This window comes from Pan troglodytes, chromosome 9 (genome assembly GCF_028858775.2).
Source record: "Pan troglodytes isolate AG18354 chromosome 9, NHGRI_mPanTro3-v2.0_pri, whole genome shotgun sequence".
Classification (NCBI taxonomy): Eukaryota; Metazoa; Chordata; class Mammalia; order Primates; family Hominidae; genus Pan; species Pan troglodytes.
Window position 1 is genome coordinate 62,677,998 of NC_072407.2, and position 22,136 is coordinate 62,700,133.

Genomic DNA, 22,136 nt, shown 5'->3' on the forward strand with positions numbered 1-22,136 from the left:
TTCACTAAGAGACTCCACCCAGTGGCTCCTACTCCAGTGGTGTGTGGAAAGATGAGCTGGTTGGTGGAATGGTTTGGCCCATAAATTCTACATTAATGCTGCAAGATCATCGATGTTAAAGAGCTGATCAACTAGAATACTAACAATAGTAAAAATAATGAGGGCAAATATTGGTGGAACCACTACTATATTCCAGGCATCATTCTAAGTATTATATAGGTGTTACTCATTTAATCTCACAAAAGTCCTAGGAGGTGAATTGTATTATTATACCCATTTTACAGAAAAGGAAACTGAAGCACAGAGCGGGTAAGTAATTTGCTCAAGGTCATAAAGTTTGCAATGGCAGAGCCATAGTATCAACAGGCAGCCGGTTCCAGAATCCAAGGTCTTAATTCCAATGCCAAGCAAAGTTTGGAAGGAACTACTTTCCTCTGGATTCTCTTAACAGCTTTTGCATTCAATCTGTTATGATATCTCGTGTTCTGTAGCCTATGGAGTATACTACTGTAAACTTGTGAAAAGAGAAATAAAGTCTTAGTATTATTACAAAAATAGTTTTGAACTTATAGGGCACCTACAAAGGTCTCAAGGACCCCAGGAAATCCCAGACCACACTTTGAGAACCACTACCTTATATGGTATTGCCTCTCACTGGCTGAATACCTCCTAAGTATTAGAGGTCTCACCTGTATCATCTCACTTGTCCTGACAGCCCTCAGGGTAGATATGTCTTTTGTCATAGTCATAAAAATTGAAGCTCAAAGTGATTAGCTTTTCTGAGAGCACAAAAGGAGCATGATTTAGAAAGAGGATTTGAGTCAAGTTCCCTAACTTCAAATCCCATTATCCTATGTTGTTTATGGTATAGAAAAAAAAAACTCAGCATACTCAAAAAATGATGTAACAGGCTTTCATTTCTACTATTTGCTGGCAGCAGCTTAGGTTATAGGTGCATTTGTGAAGGTGAGGGATACAACATGGCAGGAAAAATAAGTAAGTTTTTTACTTCAGTGAAGTTAGGTTATGATGAAAAATACTTGGCAACTGAATGATGTACAGATGTGTGAGGCTTGAGATATATTTGAGGGTGCAAAGTCTTGGGCTTTTAAGTCAACTAGGTTTAAATGTTGTCTTGAAGTCAAAAAATAGTAGATGCAAGTTGTGGAGAAAAGGGAATGCTTACACACTTCTGGGGGGAATGTAAATTAGTTCTGCCACTGTAAAAAAAGCAGTTTGGCAATTTCTCAAAGAACTCAAAGCAAAATTACTATTCAACCCAGCAATCCCATTATTGGGTACATACCCAAAGGAATATAAATCGTTCTACCATAAACACATATGCACGTATATGTTCATTGCAGCACTATTTGCAATAGCAAAAACGTGGAATCAACCTAAATGCCCATCAACAGCAGACTGGATAAAGAAAATGTGGTACATATACACCATGGAATACTACATAGCCATAGAAAAGAATGAGATAATGTCCTTTGCAGCAACATAGATGAAGCTGGAGGCCAGTATTCTAAGCAAACTAACACAGGAACTGAAAAGAAAATACTGCATGTGTTCTCACTTATAAGTGGGAGCTAAACATTGAGTACATATGGACACAAAGAAGGGAACAACAGGCACTGGGGCCTACTTGAGGGTGGAGGATGGGAAGAGGGTGAGGATCAAAAAACTACTATTGGGTACTATGCTTATTACCTGGGTGACAAAGTAACCTGTATATCAAACCCCCATGACATGCCACTTACCTATATAACACATCTGCACATGTACCCCGAACCTAAAATAAAATTTAAAAAACAAAAGAAAGAAGAAATGTTAAAATTATTAGAAATAAAGATAGAAGACTTCTTTACAAGGTCAAGGTAGTAAAGAATTTCTTAAACAGATCCCAGAACATGAATAGTACCAGCAAGAACTGATACAACCCATTTAGTCGTTATTAAGAATGTTACGTAAGTGTGACGAGAGCAGCTACAAATCAAAGCCTTTTAGCAACACAAATAACCAACAAAAATAATGGGATATAGAATATATAAAATCCTCCTATACATTAATAGAAAAATACAACTTGATGAAAACTTAGTCCAAAGCCATGCACAGCCATTTCACAGGAGACAGAAACAAAGGTTAATATATGAAAAGCACTCAATTTCTTAAGCAATTGTGGAATGAAAGGAACTCTCCTACCACAATGGTATGAGTGTAAATGAAGACAACCACTTTAAAAACTATTCCCTAGTAAAGGTAAAGATACACATACTTTATAACCCAACAATTCCACTGCTAGTTAATATACACAAGAGAAATTCTTGTACATGTGCAACATATGACACGTACGAATGTTTCCAGAGCAGGATTGCCTGCAATACCTCAAATGTCCACGGACAGAGAACAGATCAATTGTACCATGTTCCCTACTTGAGGACCACATATTGGTAAAAATAAATTACTTGAAGCAAATCAACAAAGATGAATTTTACACATTTAATGTTGAGTAAAGAAAGCGAGTCACAAAAGAACATCTTATTAATTCTACCTAAATAATGATTAGAAAACACAAAAACTAAGCAATATGTCGTGTGAAATGTAAACATATGTGGAAAGTCAAAATACAATGAAAAGGAAGAGAGTGATAAACACCAAATTCAGCATAATTGTGAGCTCTGATAAAGAGGGTGGCTTGGGGAAGGATAACCTGAGAGCTTTCAAAGGTATCAGTGTCACTCTTGTATCTCTAATCATGGCTATGGGCACATGGTTTCTTGTCTCACTGTTATAAGTACTTTTTCATACATATTATTTAATTTTTTGAGAAATATAATTGAGAAAGCAAAACAACATCTTATTTTCATTAAATTTTTTATCACATAATGATATTTTTATAGTCAACACCTGCAGAAAAATGTTACCGTTACATATCAGTAACACTTCATCTCCAATGATAGCATATTTATTGGTACATAAGAGAAAAAACTCTTTTCAATAACTATGAGGTCATAATTGCATTTTTTTCTTCAGCTATATTCCCACGTCACAAAAGCAAAGGGAGTGATCCAGTAATCTGCACATGGGAGTACATCAGACATTTTTATATCTTAAAACGAATAATAATAAATGTTTTGCCATTTAAAGCTGTGTCACTTGAACAAATTAATCTTTGCGGGCTTAAAATTTTTAGACTAGAATGCAATAATAGTAATACCTACCTAATGGGTTTACTGTGAACCTTAAATGAAACATGGAAAGTGAGTTTATCAGTGCCTGGAACTTAAAAATCACTTAGTAAATGCTAGTTTTTGAAATTTATAATTGAGATTTTCTTGCTCTAAACATCACTTATTTTACCATTTACCAGCTTTCCAACTTGGCAATGGCTTCCTCCATTTCCTGAAATTTAGTTTCCACAATTATAAAACAGAATCAATATTATATGTGTGGTAAGGCTTATATGTGGACAATTCTTGACATAAAAGTAATTATTTAACTAATATTACCTTCCTAGCTGTTCCAAATGTATAGTCCCTTAGAACAGAAAGAAGACCCTATCAACTATAAAGTTCTTAAGTATTTCAATTTACATTTTCCTTACTATGAATTATTTATAAGTGCAACAATGGGATTTTCTGACCTGTAACCAAGTTCTATTTGCAATTAGATCTTTAGCCTCACCTCTGACGAGCCCTATGTCTCCCTTACCAATTCTTTGACACGAGAACCCTCCAACAGCAGATAATTCTGGGTGCCAGGGCCTTGCTGAGAAGTTGAGAACGTGGCATAATGTTACTTCCTAATATCGGAGAGCCTGGGGACAATCACCTGGGTGAAAGAAAAAGCCAAACAGAACCATTCCTTCTCAGCACTGCCAGGGACACAGCAATCACAAAAACTGACCCTGCCTTCAAGGGACAAGGAGACAATGGCTGATTAAGGCAAGGACGCAAATAATTATGATGTAGCATACAGTTTTCATATAGAAGGCAATGATTAAAAAAATTGGAGTGCTGGGACGTGCAGAGAATAAAAAGGAAATTCACATCAGGAAAATACTAACTAAATAAAAGTTGGCATACTTTTATGTAGACTTTAAGATTGTCTTTTGGAAGCAAGGTCACTAGATAATGAAAATAGGCTTAATTCAAAGAGAAATATTTTAAATATGTTATCAACCTAATAAAATATTCTCAAACCTTGGGGGAAGAGTGATGGTGATACATCAAATAAGATGCTATTGACAAGTCCAAATTGTAGTGAGAATTTCAACACACTCAGGCACTAAAATGTTGATCATTCAAATGAGCAAAGACAAGGTAAATGTTTATGCATTCATACAAATTCAAATTCAAGTTTATTTGGGAAGAATCATACATAGAGCCACCTAAGTTATCTCGTTGGCCACAAAGTAGCAAACAACCTGAGACTGACTGGGGAAATACAGGGCTCAAACAGAGAAAAGGATGCAAAAGACCAGGTTGTGCTGCCACAACTCAAGCCCCTTTGCTGCCATACATTTGCCAAGTCCTGACCCTGTTCCCATGCCAACTAAAATGAAGGCACATGCCTCTAACCACCCCACCATCCAGGACTCAAACCTCAGGTTTCACAGTCATCCACAACTCAGACCCTAGGTAATTGTCCTCCCATCACCAATCACTCAAGCATTTCAGCAGATATGCATAGACCCTCAATTAGAATGTTAAATGGATGACGGATCTTCTGTTCCCACTCTCCTTCACTCTACAGCATCTCTGAGAGGTGACTGCATGACTTTACTTGAGTATTCTTGAAGAAGTAAATTCTCTATTGAAATGGTAGCCAGTTCCCCTAATGAACGGCTCCAACAATTTTTTTTTTTAGAATGGCATCTTTTTAAATATCACACCACAATCAGCCTCCCCAGAACTACTTCTACCCAGTGGATCTAACCCTATGGTTCCAAACTATCTTAAATTTAAAAAGAGAGGCAGAAAGAGAAAGAGAGAAGAGATGAAAGAGAGAGACAGGAATGAACCTCGAATTAGGCAACAGAGCTGCATGCCATATTTCATCCCTTTAGATTAAATAAACAAATAATTACCTAACTATAGCTCTGTGTCTCTAATAAAATGAAGCAATGAACAAGGAAATAAAAATGTAATTAAAAATCCCACATATGAACATAAAAGTTGAATATTGTAGGGGGAGAGAGAGGACATTATCTTTGGGCAAAACTTTGATTCACATCCCAAATATTTAGACTCTCCTGACACTACCAACTTCTTCCATTTCCCTACTTGATCTAGTACTGTGCTTGATGACCCTGCAGCTCCAGACTAGACTAAAAAGAGAGGGGACACAAGGGAACTTGACAGATGGAAGAAAAAGGTGGGTTCAGAGGTAAAAGTGCTATTTCAATTTATATTTCCAAATATGGAGGCTAATTCTTGCTTTGAGTGGCTGGGTACATGTACTATGGCACTAAAGTATAATTTTAGGCCATTTCTGCTAAATCTGACACAAGATATATACATGGTTCATAAGAAACTTAAGTGTGAGCCAACGAGGACAATATTTGGGGACCCCTAAGTATAGTGCTGCCAAGTGTACGGCCTCAGTGATTCTTGAATCTCTGCATGGATGCCTCCTGCCCACCTACTCAGCCCTAAAAGTGAAGCCAGAAGGTAAAAGTCAGTGCTAACAGCCCATCTTTGACCAACTTCTAGAATCTTTCTTGTCCTCAGGGACCTACGATCCACACCTGCTTATAGGGTGGGGGCTGCAGAAGTTCTTCTAATTAAGGTAGCATGAGCATGCCAGGCAGTCCCCTGGGGTCTTTTTCAAGAAGTGAAACCTGGTAAGGCAGAAACTTTTTTTGCACCTCCTTCAGCTATGGTAAGTGTTAAACCAAAGTAATTGGAGCGAAGCCCAAGGTAGCAGAAGCTACTGATTTCCTGTCACCTGATGTCTATCAGCGATTTCATCTTCAGGCCTGGACTACATCACTCACCCTCCCAGTGTGCTTGAGAAACAAACTGCACCCACTGAACTCCGCAGCTAGCATCCAAATCAGCCCTTGAGATTTGAGGCCTTGGAGACTCAGGTAAGGAATCAATTTGCTTTCTTTAAATGACTTAAAGGAGGTGATGGATAAGGTATAGAATGGTTTTGAAGACTGGAGGTTCTTGATCTTAATTCTAGAGTTTCCCTAGTCAGACTTCCTAATAGTTCTATGACTTAAGGAGGGGTGACGATATCAAGGCTTGCTGCCCACTCACTGCTCTAATCAGTCTCCCTCTCAACAATTACCCTATGCAGTCAACTGTGAATCATTCCACAAAAGTAGTAGATTGCAGCATATATATTAAATCATGGTTTCTAAACCATTGGGTTCAAACTGGAGCTCTACCACTAACAAACAATATAACCTTGGGCAAATTACTAAACCTCTAAAGCCTCAGCTTCCTCATCTATAAAATGGGGGCAATGGTACCCATTGCATTATGAAAATTAGAACTAAAATCCTGAATCCCTTAGGACTTCCCAATACCAAATGAGAAAATAATCAGTCATAGGCATAATGAAAAAAACTCCATTCCTCTTCCTGTAAATGCTTTTGTCTACATTAAATGTAAATATACCTAGAAGTATAGGTGGCTTTACAGGCTAACATTTTCTGGAGGGGATTTGTGGACACCAAGTTGAGCATGAAATCCTGCCTCAAATCTATCACATGGGAAACCAAGAGTAAGAGGGGGCGCTGCAGATGTGGGGGAGCTCTAATGAAGGAAAACAAGGATTAATTTTAATCATGCCATTACTGTTTTCTGAATCCAGTATATAAATGATTCCCTTTCCCTGTTTCCCATAAAATGGCTTAATCTCACTGAGAATCCGGTGGAAAGAAATGTTTAATCCAGCATTGTGAGCATTTTTGTGTGTGTGTTTTGTTTGTTTGTTCATTTTTTAGTGGAGACAAGGTTTCTCCATGTTGGCCAGGCTGGTCTCGAGCTCCCGACCTCAGGGGATCCATCTGCCTCGGCTTCCCAAAGTGCTGGGATTACAGGTGTGAGCCACTGCACCTGGCCATTGTGAGCACTTGTTAAGCTTCCCTGAGGAAGTAGCTGAGTTTGATGTTCAGCTTAATGTAACTGAGCTCATAGTACATAGAAAACAGGTTCCCTATGCAAGTCTAGTAGGATACAGGATTCTCCGAAGAAAGTAGTTGATGTCTAGTAAGGAAAGCAAAGAGCTAGGAGCTCTGAAGAATTCCTTGCAATCAGGCAAGGAGAGCAGGAATGCCCTCAGGTGATGTGCATATCTAATGCAGAGTTTGATTGAAAGTAAAGAGGGAGGGAGAAGGAACACTTCAAAGTTGAGAAGATTCAGGAAAGAAGGTAGAGGACATGTATAGACCAGTGGCTCTGGTGGCGGTAGTGGGATATGAGCTTGGGAAGTCATACAGGGCTGAATTCCAAAGGCCTTGAGGGGTTAGATGAAGGGTTTCTCCAGCAGGTAATGACAGGCCAGCAAAGGAGTTCAGGCTCAGGAAGAGCATCACTCAAAGCAGTGATCACGAGCTTGATGTAGCAGCCTTGTGGACAATGGATTAGAAAAGAGAAAGACTGAAGGCAGAAAAGCATGAATGGAAATGAGAAACTCACAGGTGACTGTGGATATAGAAAAAAGACCCACATGCAAAATGTATTGCAGAGGTAGAAATGGCATGACTTGGCCACTGACTGACCAATAGCCAAGATGAAGATGGACTGAGAGATGATGGAGCTAAAGTGAAATGTGGTCCCAACTATCTAAGCCTGGGTGGCAGGAGAAACAAATAAAACAATCTGAGACACGAGGCCTGAGAAAAGACCACTGACTTCACAGCACAGTCCTCAAAGAGCAGTTTCAGTCCACTGACTGGCGGAAACTAGTTGCCAAGCATTGAGAAGTGAGTGGGTGGAGAGGAGGTGGGGGAAGAGAGTGGGTAGCAAAGCTTTGAAGCAGCTGCGGTGAAGAAAAAGTGAGCCTGGGCAGTGGGCAAGGACATTGCTAGATTAAAAGAAGAGGACTTTGGGATTCAGGGACACTGAAGTACATTTTAGTCATAAAAGGAGTATTTAGCACCTTAACAAATGCAACTTATCTCATACTCTCAAAATGATACTTTGAAATGGGGAAGGCAACTATTACCTTAAACTTACAGAGAGACCACAAGAGGAGCAAGCAAGAGAGCTGGGACTAACTCTGTCTGCTACATATTGCCAGAAATTGGGAGACTGAAGGTGCAAAGAAGAAATAATTTCTTGGAAGGGCTAACAGCTTGGTTGGACTGAGATGGGCTGAAAAGCACAGAGGGAAGGGAAGTAAGAGCACTCTTCCTCGGAGATAAGTGCACAGGAGGCCAGAAGGGATAAAAATGCAAAGCTATTTTGAGTGGAAAAGAATGAAGATGAGGTAACAACAGTGAGGCAGTTTTTAAACTTCTCAGTACATGATGGTACGAGTGGACTTAAAAGTCTATTCAAACCAAAACCCATAAAGGCTGTGAGATCTTATTCAGTGGATGGACATGAAAACAGGGGTGCCTTTAAAAATAAAAAAATATTTGCAAGAGTTAGTGTGAGTAATTAAATGCGGTACTGAGTGATCACCTGAGTCTCTATTTTAACATTCATGCTGATTTGGACACCAGCAAATGTAAAATCTTATTATTATCATATTTCGGCTAATGTGGTCCATAACCCCTACTAATCTACCAATTAGTCTTTGAGCATAACTGTGCATTGGGCACTAAGTCATTGTGAACAATTTATTTTAACGATAAGGCAAAATTGCGAGAATCTCCAATCTCCGTAGGTGAGTTTTATGTATTTATGAATTCTCATGGAACGAAAGCTTTTCATTACAGTCAGCCCACAATGCCATAAATCAATTAATATATTTACCTCTCATATATGAGACAGATATATATATAATCAGATATATATATGAGAGATAGTTTCCATAAAAAATAAAAAACAGAGAAAGAACTCATGTGTTTCTTTATAAACTACTATTTTATACAAATATTTGTTTAAGGTTTGTAGAAGTATAGTTGCCATCATGAGATACCATTTTAACAGAGAAATATCACACACACACACACACACACACAGCCCTCGTGGTCATTATTGCCATTAGTTACAACAGGCATAGCCCAAGTAGAATTGGCTTACAAAAAAGTTTATCTCGCCAATAATACAGACACAGCTTTAATCAAGCAGTTGATGAATAAAATGAAATTAAAACAATGGCAGTCCAATCATCTCCTTCAGTTCAAACAATTGATGACCTTTGCACTTTAAGTTATCTTCACTAAAGTTACCCCTCTGGGGCGGAGTGTAGTGACTCCCAGCTCATTCCATACTTGCCATAGGAACTTGGGAAAAATAACCTCTCTCAACCTCCATTTCTTCATCTGCAGAAAGTAGTCAAAATGCCTACTTACGAAGGTGTTGAGTGAGTTGGCAATACCATATACAATATCCCTAGTATATAGTAGATGCTCAGTAAACAACTATAATTATCTGGACTCACCTATGGTATAGCAGAAAAAGCATCAACATCAGAGCCATGGTGAGTGCCTTCTAGCTTGGCTCTGTTGCTAACTGTGAGGTCTTTACTAAGGCACATTCTATACCCAGACTGCAGTTTCCTCATTTGTGAAATGAACAGAATGGTTTCTGAGGTTTGGACTAGCTCTAGAAATCCTACCTAGTGACCAGAATCAGTCCGCAAACTCTTTAGTGGGCTATATTAAAATATCTGTTTTTGTTAGAGGTCTTGTAGAGTGGCTTGTTGTACAAAGCAGATCCCCAGGACCATGTGGCATCTGGCTATCTAGGGCAGGGGCAAAATCAAGTGAGAAACAACCAAAGTTTCTTCTCTCTTTCCTCTAGCCCATGCGCCAGACAGATAATACTTTTCAACAGATTTATAGTCATTCACATAGTGCATATATTGGAAGGAGAAAAGAGGGGCCATAAGGGAAAGGCTGAATTCCTATTTCTCACAGGAGACAAAGCAGCCTGGTACCCTGGACGCCTAATTTGAGAAATCCAAGTCTTCATTTTAAATCTTTACAGGCTGGGCGTGGTGGCTCACAGCTGTTATCCTAGCACTTTGGGAGGTGGAGGGGGGCAGATTGCCTGAGTCCAGGAGTTCAAGACCAGCCTGGGCAACATGGCAAGACCCCATCTCTAAAAAAAAATATAAAAATTAGCTGAGTATGGTGGTGGTTGCCCGTGGTCCCAGCTACTCCAGTGGCTGAGGCAGAAGGATCACCTGAGCCCAGAAGGTAGAGGCTGCAGTGAGCTGTGATCATGACACTGCACTGCAGCCTGGGCGACAGAGCGAGGCCCTGTCATGAAAACAAACAAACAAACAAAAAATATTTACTAATTATGTAACTTGGCACAAGTAACCTAGCTTCTCCGTGCCCTTGTTTCCTCTTCTATAAAACACAGGTGATGATTCACCCCTTGCCTGTTCTATAAGGCTCAGATGAGATGCCATGTGTCAAATTTACTTCCAGCCCTAAAGTAGGTATAAATGTGACAGTAGTCAGCTGCCTGTTTTACAGCACAGCTGCAGCTACTCAGCTCTGATTGACTTCAGTAAGATATACTTCAGGCTGTGATCTAATGGCTGGGATGTGGCACCGGCTTCAGTAAGATATGTGACCTGGATAGACAGTCTTGATTTCCAAGACATCTTACATGACTTACAAGCAATAAAGACAAGAGCAAAGATGTGTCCCCAAAAGAGGGATTTTCAGATTCCAGGAAAGACCCAGTGGAGTCCGCATAAGTGGTTAACATGAACAAGTGAATGCTAAGGAAACCCAAGATGAAGATTGAACAGAATCTTAAAATGTCTGAGCTGGAAAGGGCCTTATTAATTGCCTTCTCACTTCAGAAATGAATAAATCATGAAAACTGATAAATAGCATTTACTACACTCTCCCTTTGTCCTAGGCACAATTACATATGTTAACTTATTTATGTCTTACATCTCAGAGAGGGGTATTGTTCTAACTTTACAGAAGGATAAAATCGAAACTAATGCTCAGCAAAGTACAAAGAACAAGAATAGCAACAAAAATAACTATTTATTCCAACATGGGTTCTTTGCATACATTTATTTCTTCAATAATATTTATTAAGAAGTAACTAAATCCAAAAATTATTTTAGATCCTGAACAAGAGAGAACAAAATCTCTACTTTGATGGAACTTCCATTCTGTGGGGAAGAGACTGACAATAAGCAATTAAATAAATAAGGTAATTTCCTACAGTGATCAATGCCGTAAAGCAATTAAGATAGGATTTTGTAAAAGACAGCAAATAGGAGTACATGTTATAGATTGAGGGTTCAAGGTAGGCTCCTCTAGGAGCTGACATTTGAGCTACACCTGAACAAAAAGACACTAGCCATGCACAGACCATGAGCCCAGTTAAGTGTTATAGCAGCCCACGAGATAAGAATTATTATTATTTCAATTTTACAGTTGAACCTGAGGCCCAGAGAATTTAAAGAACTTGCCCAACACCTCAGAACAAATGGAGGAATCACTATTGAAACCTAGGCAATCTGACTCAGGAGGCCACAGTCTTATATACTGCATTAGAAAGCCTTAGAGAGCCTTTTCTTTTTCTTTGAGACCGAGTCTCACTCTGTTACCCAGGCTGGAATGCAGTGGCATGATCTCAGCTCACTGCAACCTCTGCCTCCTGGGTTCAAGCAATTCTCCTGCCTTAGCCTCCCGAGTATCTGGGATTACAGGTGCACACCAACATGCCTGGCTAATTTTTGTATTTGTAGTAGAGATGGGGTTTTGCCATGTTAGCCAGCCTGGTCTCAAACTCCTGACCTCAGGTGATCTGCCCATCTTGGCCTCCCAAAGTGCTTGGATTACAGGCATGAGCCACCATGCCCGACCTAGAGAGCCTTCTTGATGTGACTTGCACAAGGTGGCAGAGTTAGAGACAGAGAGAGGCCTGGAATCGACCCCTCCTGCTTCTACAGATAGTCCTTACCATACTCTGCAATGTTGCCTCTGGCCCATCATAATGCACAAAGGCAGATAAGCAAAAGGACAAGGACAAGTCCATTGAAAATACATTTTTCAATATTAAAGCACAAGAAAAGCATCCAGGAATAAGAAACAAAGAGGACATGCAGTCATATATGCAAGGTGTTCTCTACAAAGATAAAGAATGCCCCAAACCCAGTTGCCAAGATCACTGGCAGGGACTCCTGGGCCCACATGCTCTTCCTAAACAACCCCTCCATCTCCTTTCTCAGAACTCAGCAGTAGGCCTTGCCTCAGATCCAAGGTCACTCGGAAGAGGCCATGTCTACCCTCAATGACACTCATGGAGGAAATGCTGAGAGAAGCATTCAGATGCATGACACAAGGTAAGACTGCCAAAAATCTTGTTCTTGCTCTCCTCATTTTGTTATTTGTTTTATTTTTAGGAGTTTTGAGAGCAAAATGACAACACCCAGAAATTCAGTAAATGGGACTTTCCCAGCAGAGCCAATGAAAGGCTCTATTGCTATGCAATCTGGTCCAAAACCACTCTTCAGGAGGATGTCTTCACTGGTGGGCCCCACACAAAGCTTCTTCATGAGGGAATCTAAGGCTCTGGGGGTAAGTCAGTTGCCTTCCATCCCATGTCGTAGGGATTCTCTGGCTGACAGAAGCTGATGCGGTATAGGCCACATACAGAATTCAATCCAATTTGAAGAATTGGGATCCAACCTGATGTCTTCTTTATGTCTAACACAGTGGGCCAAATCAGGGGTGCATCAGAGAAGTTATCACTTAGATCACCTCTGGGTGATCTTATGTCACCTTTTGGTTTTGGGGCTTGTATATGCAGGGGTCCCCCATCCCAGTCCATTGCCAGAATCCCAGGCATACCTGCTCCCTGGAAATGCCCCATGTGGTTGAGGAAACAGATTCGAACAAGAAAAAGACAAAATTCTTGGCACCTCCACTGCTTCCTTTAGGCATTCCTCACAGCTCCAAGTCAGGAGCCAGAGCTTCCAACCTTGTCTTTGCCTGCTAGCAGTGATGATTTCAGCTCATCCATTGCTGCCTCTGTTCTCTCCCCAGGCTGTCCAGATTATGAATGGGCTCTTCCACATTGCCCTGGGGGGTCTTCTGATGATCCCAGCAGGGATCTATGCACCCATCTGTGTGACTGTGTGGTACCCTCTCTGGGGAGGCATTATGGTGAGTAAAAGAATAGCAGCCATTTGGGAAATGGTGCAGACAAAAATGTTAAAAGGCTCCACAGGGATATGCCAGATTATTTCTGTGTTGAGGGAAATATATGAGTAGGAAATATTATTGGGTTAAAGTAATTAAGAAGACAGGTTGACCAAATTGAGTATAAATCCCATGGTTGAGAGTCAGTGGTCCTGTTTCATGTGAATTCAGAGAAAGGGGCCCTGCATGGATCTCACAGGGACTGTCCAAAGCAAGAACTCTCCAAAGTCAGTTCTGGTGGGGAGGGTGGCCCTAGACATTTAGACTAGATAGCAAGATGTTTTGGAAAGCAAGAGGCAGCAGGAACATCCACTTCCTCCCATCTACCCCTTCTTGCTTACAATTCTGTTTGGTTACTATGGTACCTGGTGAAACCTGTCCCATCACAAGTCAGTCTCATTTTGCTTATCAACAGAGCAGCACTCTTTTGGCTGTTTTATGTACATGTTTTCCAAATCTGTAACCCTGTCTGGGTGTGGCACATAGGACAGTGATGTTTATTTCCCCGTGATACTTTTCATAGTTGCCACTATAAAAGATAAGTCCAGGATTAAAATTTTCCAAACAAGTAGAGATGGGTTAGAACAAGAGTTTCCTCCATTCTACAGCCTGTATGTGAGAAAAGGAAAATGAGCAATAGTCATCATCACTTCCTGTAACAGCCAATGTTTTCATGGAGTGCCTGTGCCATTCAGGTCAAGTATTTCCTTCTGCATCAGTTCACTCTTCAGAGGGCATCAGAGTCATTTATGTCACTGTGAACCCCAAAGGGCAGTTCCACAAGTTAAAAACAAAGAAAAACTAGAAATAAAACTTTTAAATTCATGGTATGAGTATTAATTGATGAGGAAATTTGAGTTCTGTCTCTTTGGTCTTACTATATTCTTAGTCACAGATCCCCAGATGATTGAGTAAAAGGCATGAATTTAGTGTCACTGAGCCTGAATAAAGGAGGAATATGACAGCTGAAAAATGAATACAACTGATAAAAATGGGTGGATGGTTGTGTGAAAGTTGCTGAAAGTGTAGGCTTCTTTCTGACCAGTTATCAATGTTAAAAAGTGATCTCCCTCTCTCCTCTATCTCCTGTCTTGCCCACCCCCTCTCCATCTCCCCCACCTCTCTTTTTTACAGTATATTATTTCCGGATCACTCCTGGCAGCAACGGAGAAAAACTCCAGGAAGTGTATGGCAAGTAACCATATGTCCTTCTTTCCCACATGTCAGAGAAGTACCTGTTTTTTTCGGTTAAAAACTGAGACCCTTAAAAAGCCAAGGTATCACAGCCTCTCAGCCCTAAAAAGCAAAGACCCTCCACAATGTTATTGTGATTTTATTTATGAAAAACTTAGAAGCGAGGTCTATCTGAAGTATGTTCATGGGAACAGAACTAAAAGCAGATCCATGAAAACCATACCTACAGTCTTAAGAACGTTAAATGCTGTGTGAAAATAATAGACCTTTCTGAAAGCCCTATCATTTCTCCCAGATCACCATTTAGGAAAATTATCTGATCAATGTCATGATTGATTCAAATTCTAGCTAAGCCATTTTTTGGCCGTAACATTGAACAAGTCAGTTTACCTCTATGTTCCTGAGTTTTCACCTAGAAAGGAAGGGTAACAGTCCTTGCTACCATGTGACGTCCAATGGAGATGAAAGGCAGTAGAGTGTGTGATGGTGCTTCACAGGCTATAAGGTACTACACTGTGGTCTTGCCCATAAAACCCCTAGGGACTCATCTAGATCCAGAGGAAACTGGCCTGCAGAGCTGCTGATGCTGTATGGATGAAAAGAGTTTAGCAGCAAGTTCGCTCCCAAAAAATTCCTCCCCCAACACTGTTACTAAACTGAGTCACTTTCATAATCAATGAGGGAATGGGTGGATTGAGATGGTTCCTGTCTTAAAGTGGCCTGACAAACTCAGTTTGGGGGGAAAACTTTTTATGAACATCAAATTATTCTCTAGATACAGCCAGATTTACTGACTTGCCATGTGTAGGTCATAGAGCCAGGAATGAAATATGCGCAGCATAAAATAATAATCAATAATCCCATATCATTATGGTACTTGTTATTTATATTTTCCTGTTTCAACCTTTTATCATCCTTGCAAGGTAGAACATTCACACTGATATTCTCTTACCTATGCTACCCAAAGACATCAGCCCTAATTGTATTTTGGAAGATAGCTGACTGGGCTGATTGCAGCCTATGTCAGCAGGAATAGATGTTGTTACTGTTGTTGCTTCTGCTTTTTTTTATTTCCATTTATTTGATAGTACAGATCTAGAGGGTTCTATCTGAACCTTCCCAACCTATACTTCATAATACCATCCCACTAAAGTGTGATACAAGAAACTTCTTCACTCTCTTCCCTCTACCTATTTATGAAGGCAGATAATAAACTGGATAATATTTATCTTCACTTACTCAACAAACATTTATTGAGTGCCTACTAGGATGGTGGCAGTGGCAGTGAAGGAAATGCAAGGATACAAGATATAGAATCAAGGGTTACTCTTAGAATTTTTGCTTTATAAAACAGATGGATGGTGAATGAGATAGGGAAGACTGAGAAAAGAACAGGATAGAGACATGATTTTATTTTATAGTGACAAAGAGGCTAAAAACAACTGAGAGAACTTCAGTATATTTAGTTGCAGTTGCTTTGTGAGTCAGGGCAGTTGCATTTGGAATTCCCTCCCAGATTATGTTTTCCAAAGGGAAATCAAACCCAATTAATAAATCTGTGTCTCCATTTCAGGTCAAAGGAAAAATGATAATGAATTCATTGAGCCTCTTTGCTGCCATTTCTGGAATGATTCTTTCAATCATGGACATACTTAATATTAAAATTTCCCATTTTTTAAAAATGGAGAGTCTGAATTTTATTAGAGCTCACACACCATATATTAACATATACAACTGTGAACCAGCTAATCCCTCTGAGAAAAACTCCCCATCTACCCAATACTGTTACAGCATACAATCTCTGTTCTTGGTAAGTGTTCTTGGTAAGTGTGAGATTGGATTTCTCTCCAGGGAGGAAGGATGACTTGTTTATTATGAGCATGAACTCTGGATCCAGACCACCTGAGTTTGCTAGTTACTGTCTGTGTGGCTTTGGGAAAGAATTTTAACCACACTGTGCCTCAATTTCTTCAACTGTAAAATGGGGATGGTAACACTATTTATCTAATAGGGTTGTTCTGAGGAATAAATAAGTTAATATATACAAAGCATTTAGAACAGTGTTTGGTACACAGAAGTGCTATATAAGCATTGGCTTTAACATTAATTATTCTCAACATCATTAATGGCATTAATATTTATCATTATATTAACTAAGATGAGCATAGAAGAAATTCCTAAGATGTTATGAATATCTTTTGCCCAAGGACTTTTAAATGTAGAGTTTGAAAGAGATAAAAAAAAATGCATCTCCCAAGGATGAAGAGGTCTCCTAGGCATGATGCCACACCAACTAAGGCTGAATACAATTTAATTTGAGACTCATTACTTATTCTTTCCTATACAGAATTGATTCTTCAACTGATTATTCATACCTTACTTTCTATCAGCAATACACATTAACCATCTGTTGTGTGCCGAAAGTTGTGTTAAGAGTTAGGGTTATAAAGATGCTGTCTCCTGTACTAGCAGTTCTCACAGCTATTCATTACTTGTCTAAAGAATTGATCTCTTAATCGTTCAATTATAGTCAACAATAACTTACTGAACACCAACAACGTTCTTTGTGCCATTATTACATTTTCACCTTCATTCTTCTGTTGTTTTTCAGGGCATTTTGTCAGTGATGCTGATCTTTGCCTTCTTCCAGGAACTTGTAATAGCTGGCATCGTTGAGAATGAATGGAAAAGAACGTGCTCCAGACCCAAATCTGTAAGTAGTAGCCCCTCTGGCCAAAACCTCCCTCTAGAAAATCCACATCCACAAAGGATCATTTATGGAGAATGTAATCTGATGAGTTGTTGAAACTAGGAGCTTGATTTAAAAAAAAAAATTGGTCTTGGCGTATTTCTAGAAAGCAAATAATATGATGTCTTGAAATTTGAAATAAGTCTGTAGTTAGGGCCTACAGTTCTATATTCTGTGCATCTTTTTTTTTTTTTTTGAGACAGAGTCTCACTTTGTTGCCCAGGCTAGAGTGCAATGGCGCGATCTTGGCTCAGTGCAACCTCCGCCTCCGGGTTCAGGCGATTCTCCTGCCTCACCCTCCCGAGTAGCTGGGATTACAGGCACCCGCCATCATGCCTGGCCAATTTTTGTATTTTTGTAGAGACGGGGGTTCACCATGTTGGCCAGGCCAGTCTTGAACTCCCGACCTCAGGTGATCCTCCCACCTCAGCCTCCTAAAGTGCTGGGATTGCAGGCGTGAGCCACCATGCCCCACCTCTGTGCATCTTCTTATTAACCTTCCCTGCTGCTTGACTTCAGGCTTCCATCCTGATTTCATGATTCCATATACAGTGTGTAAAAGCAAGATGGTTGAAGGTTGAAGGCTAAGTCACTAGTTCTTTGGTTTCATTTTTCAGTATTCCCCTCTTCCCTCCTTTTCACCTAATTCCTCTTCCAAAACAACAGGTTAAAGGGCTCCACAAATGGGAAATAAAAACAGACCAATAATAGATATATTACTAACTGCTTCAGAACCAGACTGTTAGATTTAGAATTTAGAAATCATCGCTAATTACTTCATTTTGCATTTAAAGAAAAATAGTATCAAAGAGAGAAAATTATTCTCCCAGAGTTATATTCACTAAAGGCAAATCAGAACGAAAATCTAAACTCCTCTATTACTGCAATGTTCTTTTCCCAATACCACATGGTCATTCCAGGCACTGTGGTCAATGTCTGCTGCCCTTGAAGATTTATTCAGACTCGAGTTTTAATAAGTGACTTGATTAGGATTTAAGCACCTGCAAAAAAATTTTGGCATTTAAAGGCATATAATAAATGACATAAGTAGCATAAAAACCAGGAGGTATTTGATAAATGTTTGTGGAGATTGTTGACAAAGGTGTCAGTGGTAAAAGTAAAGAATGGTTTGTTTAATTTTGTGTTTTAGAACATAGTTCTCCTGTCAGCAGAAGAAAAAAAAGAACAGACTATTGAAATAAAAGAAGAAGTGGTTGGGCTAACTGAAACATCTTCCCAACCAAAGAATGAAGAAGACATTGAAATTATTCCAATCCAAGAAGAGGAAGAAGAAGAAACAGAGACGAACTTTCCAGAACCCCCCCAAGATCAGGAATCCTCACCAATAGAAAATGACAGCTCTCCTTAAGTGATTTCTTCTGTTTTCTGTTTCCTTTTTTAAACATTAGTGTTCATAGCTTCCAAGAGACATGCTGACTTTCATTTCTTGAGGTACTCTGCACATACGCACCACATCTCTATCTGGCCTTTGCATGGAGTGACCATAGCTCCTTCTCTCTTACATTGAATGTAGAGAATGTAGCCATTGTAGCAGCTTGTGTTGTCACGCTTCTTCTTTTGAGCAACTTTCTTACACTGAAGAAAGGCAGAATGAGTGCTTCAGAATGTGATTTCCTACTAACCTGTTCCTTGGATAGGCTTTTTAGTATAGTATTTTTTTTTTGTCATTTTCTCCATCAGCAACCAGGGAGACTGCACCTGATGGAAAAGATATATGACTGCTTCATGACATTCCTAAACTATCTTTTTTTTATTCCACATCTACGTTTTTGGTGGAGTCCCTTTTGCATCATTGTTTGAAGGATGATAAAAAAAAAATAACAACTAGGGACAATACAGAACCCATTCCATTTATCTTTCTACAGGGCTGACATTGTGGCACATTCTTAGAGTTACCACACCCCATGAGGGAAGCTCTAAATAGCCAACACCCATCTGTTTTTTGTAAAAACAGCATAGCTTATACACGGACATGTCTCTGCCTTAACTTTTCCTAACTCCCACTCTAGGCTATTGTTTGCATGTCTACCTACTTTTAGCCATTATGCGAGAAAAGAAAAAAATGACCATAGAAAATGCCACGAGGTGCCCAAATTTCAAATAATAATCAACATTTAGTTATATTTATAATTTCCAGATGACAAAGTTTTTCATCAAATAACTTCATTTGATGTTCCATGATCAAGAAAGAATCCCTATCTCTATTTTACAAGTAATTCAAAGAGGCCAAATAACTTGTAAACAAGAAAAGGTAACTTGTCAACAGTCATAACTAGTAATTATGAGAGCCTTGTTTCACAACCAGGTCTTCTTACTCAAATCCTGTGATGTTTGAAATAACCAAATTGTCTCTCCAATGTCTGCATAAACTGTGAGAGCCAAGTCAACAGCTTTTATCAAGAATTTACTCTCTGACCAGCAATAAACAAGCACTGAGAGACACAGAGAGCCAGATTCAGATTTTACCCATGGGGATAAAAAGACTCAGACTTTCACCACATTTGGAAAACTACTTGCATCATAAATATATAATAACTGGTAGTTTATATGAAGCAGACACTAAGTGCTATAGACACTCTCAGAATATCATACTTGGAAACAACGTAATTAAAATGCCGAATCTGAGTCAACAGCTGCCCTACTTTTCAATTCAGATATACTAGTACCTTATCTAGAAATAATGTTAACCTAGGGTGAAGTCACTATAATCTGTAGTCTATTATTTGGGCATTTGCTACATGATGAGTGCTGCCAGATTGTGGCAGGTAAAGAGACAATGTAATTTGCACTCCCTATGATATTTCTACATTTTTAGCGACCACTAGTGGAAGACATTCCCCAAAATTAGAAAAAAAGGAGATAGAAGATTTCTGTCTATGTAAAGTTCTCAAAATTTGTTCTAAATTAATAAAACTATCTTTGTGTTCTTTTCTGCAACAGATGATTCCAACATGGGTGTTTGTCTATTCTTCTTTACTCTTGAAACATTAGACCATGGGAGGCTCTTAAAGCCTTGAGTTGATATTTATACAACCCAAATCTAGGTTTGAACTGTGAGGTGTCAGGTCATCAAATATTCATGTCTATATAGTCTTACACAGGTTCTCAAAAAAAATGTTCATGGGATAGGTCATTGATAATGGATTCCTTAATCTGAGAACTCCAGACGACTGAAATATATGAGAGAAGGAAAAGGACATAGTAGGAGCAGGCCTGAGAAAAAAATGAAAGTCAGAAATCTTTAAAAAAATACAAGATCTTATTTCTATCTTATTTTTTCTCCTCTTCTGAAATATATATGAGGATTCCTCTCCAAACCCATGGTTTCTCTAAGAATTTTGAGTCATTTGTATGACCTCAAATAATTAGTTTTAGCTGACCTCACATAACTCCTTATAATAGGAGACATCTTTAATGTCTGCTATTAAAGAAGGATGAAAATTCCTATGACCTTCTCCCCGATTATCCCTTTGGCAATATAGAGTCAAATAATAACATTGACCAATAGTAAACATGCTTTGCCAAGAAGTAGAAGATATATTCTCTAGCCTTAGTTTTTCCTCCCAATTTGCATTTTTGTAAAAATAATGTTGTATCCACAAAGGAAATAAACTTTAAAAACCCAAGTGCACTCATTGACTAGGAGGCTGACGTAACTTATTTTCATTTTCTTCTGGTTTTCTTATAATCTTTGTTTAAAATAAGGTGATAAACCATCCCAGTTTGTCTGAGTCTGAGGGATTTCCTGGGATACACGATTTTCAATGTTAAAACCAAGATAGTCCCAGGCAAACAGGATGGTTGATTATCCTACTTCATAGTAATAGATTACTCACTTACAATCACTGCATAATATTTGCTTTTTACATGTAACAGTATATCATAGATTTTTCCTTATTGATACATAATTTCATAAGCATCACTTAATTTCAACTTAGGATTTTATGAATCAATATAAATTTACCATTCCTCTATTATTGGATATGTAGGGTATTTCCTTTTCTTTCTTTATACAAATCGCTTTTGGAGCACAGAAATCATGAGCAAGATACATGTTTCCTCTTATTATTCAAAATGTAGCTTTACATTTAAAGTCTTGTCAACATTGACCAGTAGGAAGTACTAGCACCTGTTAAAACCCAGAAAATTTATCTTTAATTTCACATCGACAAGAGAATAGTCAAAGATCCAATACACAGAAATAGTTACTTCAGATTCATTTAGCTTGAGTTCATTTAAGAAATTTGATTTGTTTTAAATTCTTGGTGTATAACATAAAACACTGATGGAGGGGTTCAAATCTGAAATTTTCCTAGGTTAAGTCTTCAATCCTTTAGTGAGCTTCCTTTTATGGAAAACTTGGTTGTGTGTTCTGAGCTAAAAAGTACCAAGTCATAAATGAATATGATAGAATCATGTGGTGGCAAAATCAAAGCAAAGTTACAATTATCCTCTATTGACCCCAGCCTACTCAGCAGTGCAAAATGCTGAGAAAGAATAAATAAGTTGTCTACCCTTAGAACTTACTACCTGGCTGGAGAAAGAGAAATTAGTTCATCAGGTACCTGTTATGGGTAAAGCATTTTGTTAAGTATGGTGGGGTACAGATAAAGATAGGAGAAGCTCCCTGATCTCAAAAATCTTACTGCCTAATTGAGAATGATATAAGCATATGTATTAAAAGATAACCAATAAAGGTCCAAGAAAACTCAATGTGAAAATAACAATCTTTTCAACAAACTGTGGTGGGACAACTGGATAGCCATATACAAAAGAATAAAATTGGATACCTACCTCACGCCATACACAAAAATTAAAATGGAGGCCTAAATGTAGGAGCTAAAATTATAAAACCTCTTA

At 38.8% G+C, this 22,136-nt stretch overlaps 1 protein-coding gene across 3 annotated transcripts; it reads left to right on the forward strand.

Moving 5' to 3' along the window:
* Nucleotides 1-4,980: 4,980 nt before the first annotated feature.
* LOC451223 (membrane spanning 4-domains A1) lies at nt 4,981-20,213 on the forward strand. 3 transcript variants are annotated; one of them, XM_054662315.2, is made up of 8 exons: nt 5,685-6,094; nt 11,227-11,315; nt 12,340-12,688; nt 13,157-13,276; nt 14,447-14,503; nt 16,080-16,316; nt 17,118-17,219; nt 18,406-20,213. In XM_054662315.2, exons 3-8 carry the CDS (start codon nt 12,530-12,532, stop codon nt 18,622-18,624), a joined length of 894 nt encoding a protein of 297 aa, XP_054518290.1. In that variant the 5' UTR covers nt 5,685-6,094; nt 11,227-11,315; nt 12,340-12,529; the 3' UTR covers nt 18,625-20,213. The 3 variants fall into 3 exon arrangements, with proteins under 3 accessions (XP_054518291.1, XP_054518290.1, XP_001139556.3); XM_054662316.2 differs by lacking the exon at nt 11,227-11,315 and having other exon boundaries at nt 4,981-6,094; nt 12,514-12,688; XM_001139556.6 differs by lacking the exon at nt 11,227-11,315 and having other exon boundaries at nt 5,962-6,094.
* The last annotated feature ends 1,923 nt before the right edge of the window (nt 20,214-22,136 follow it).

Coding starts and splice junctions, on each gene's coding strand:
- LOC451223 (XM_054662316.2), top strand. CDS start 12,530: ATGACAACACCCAGAAATTCAGTAAATGGGACTTTCCCAGCAGAGCCA. Junction 12,689..13,156: donor GGGAATCTAAGGCTCTGGGG/GTAAGTCAGTTG, acceptor TTCTCTCCCCAG/GCTGTCCAGATTATGAATGG. Junction 17,220..18,405: donor CGTGCTCCAGACCCAAATCT/GTAAGTAGTAGC, acceptor TTTGTGTTTTAG/AACATAGTTCTCCTGTCAGC.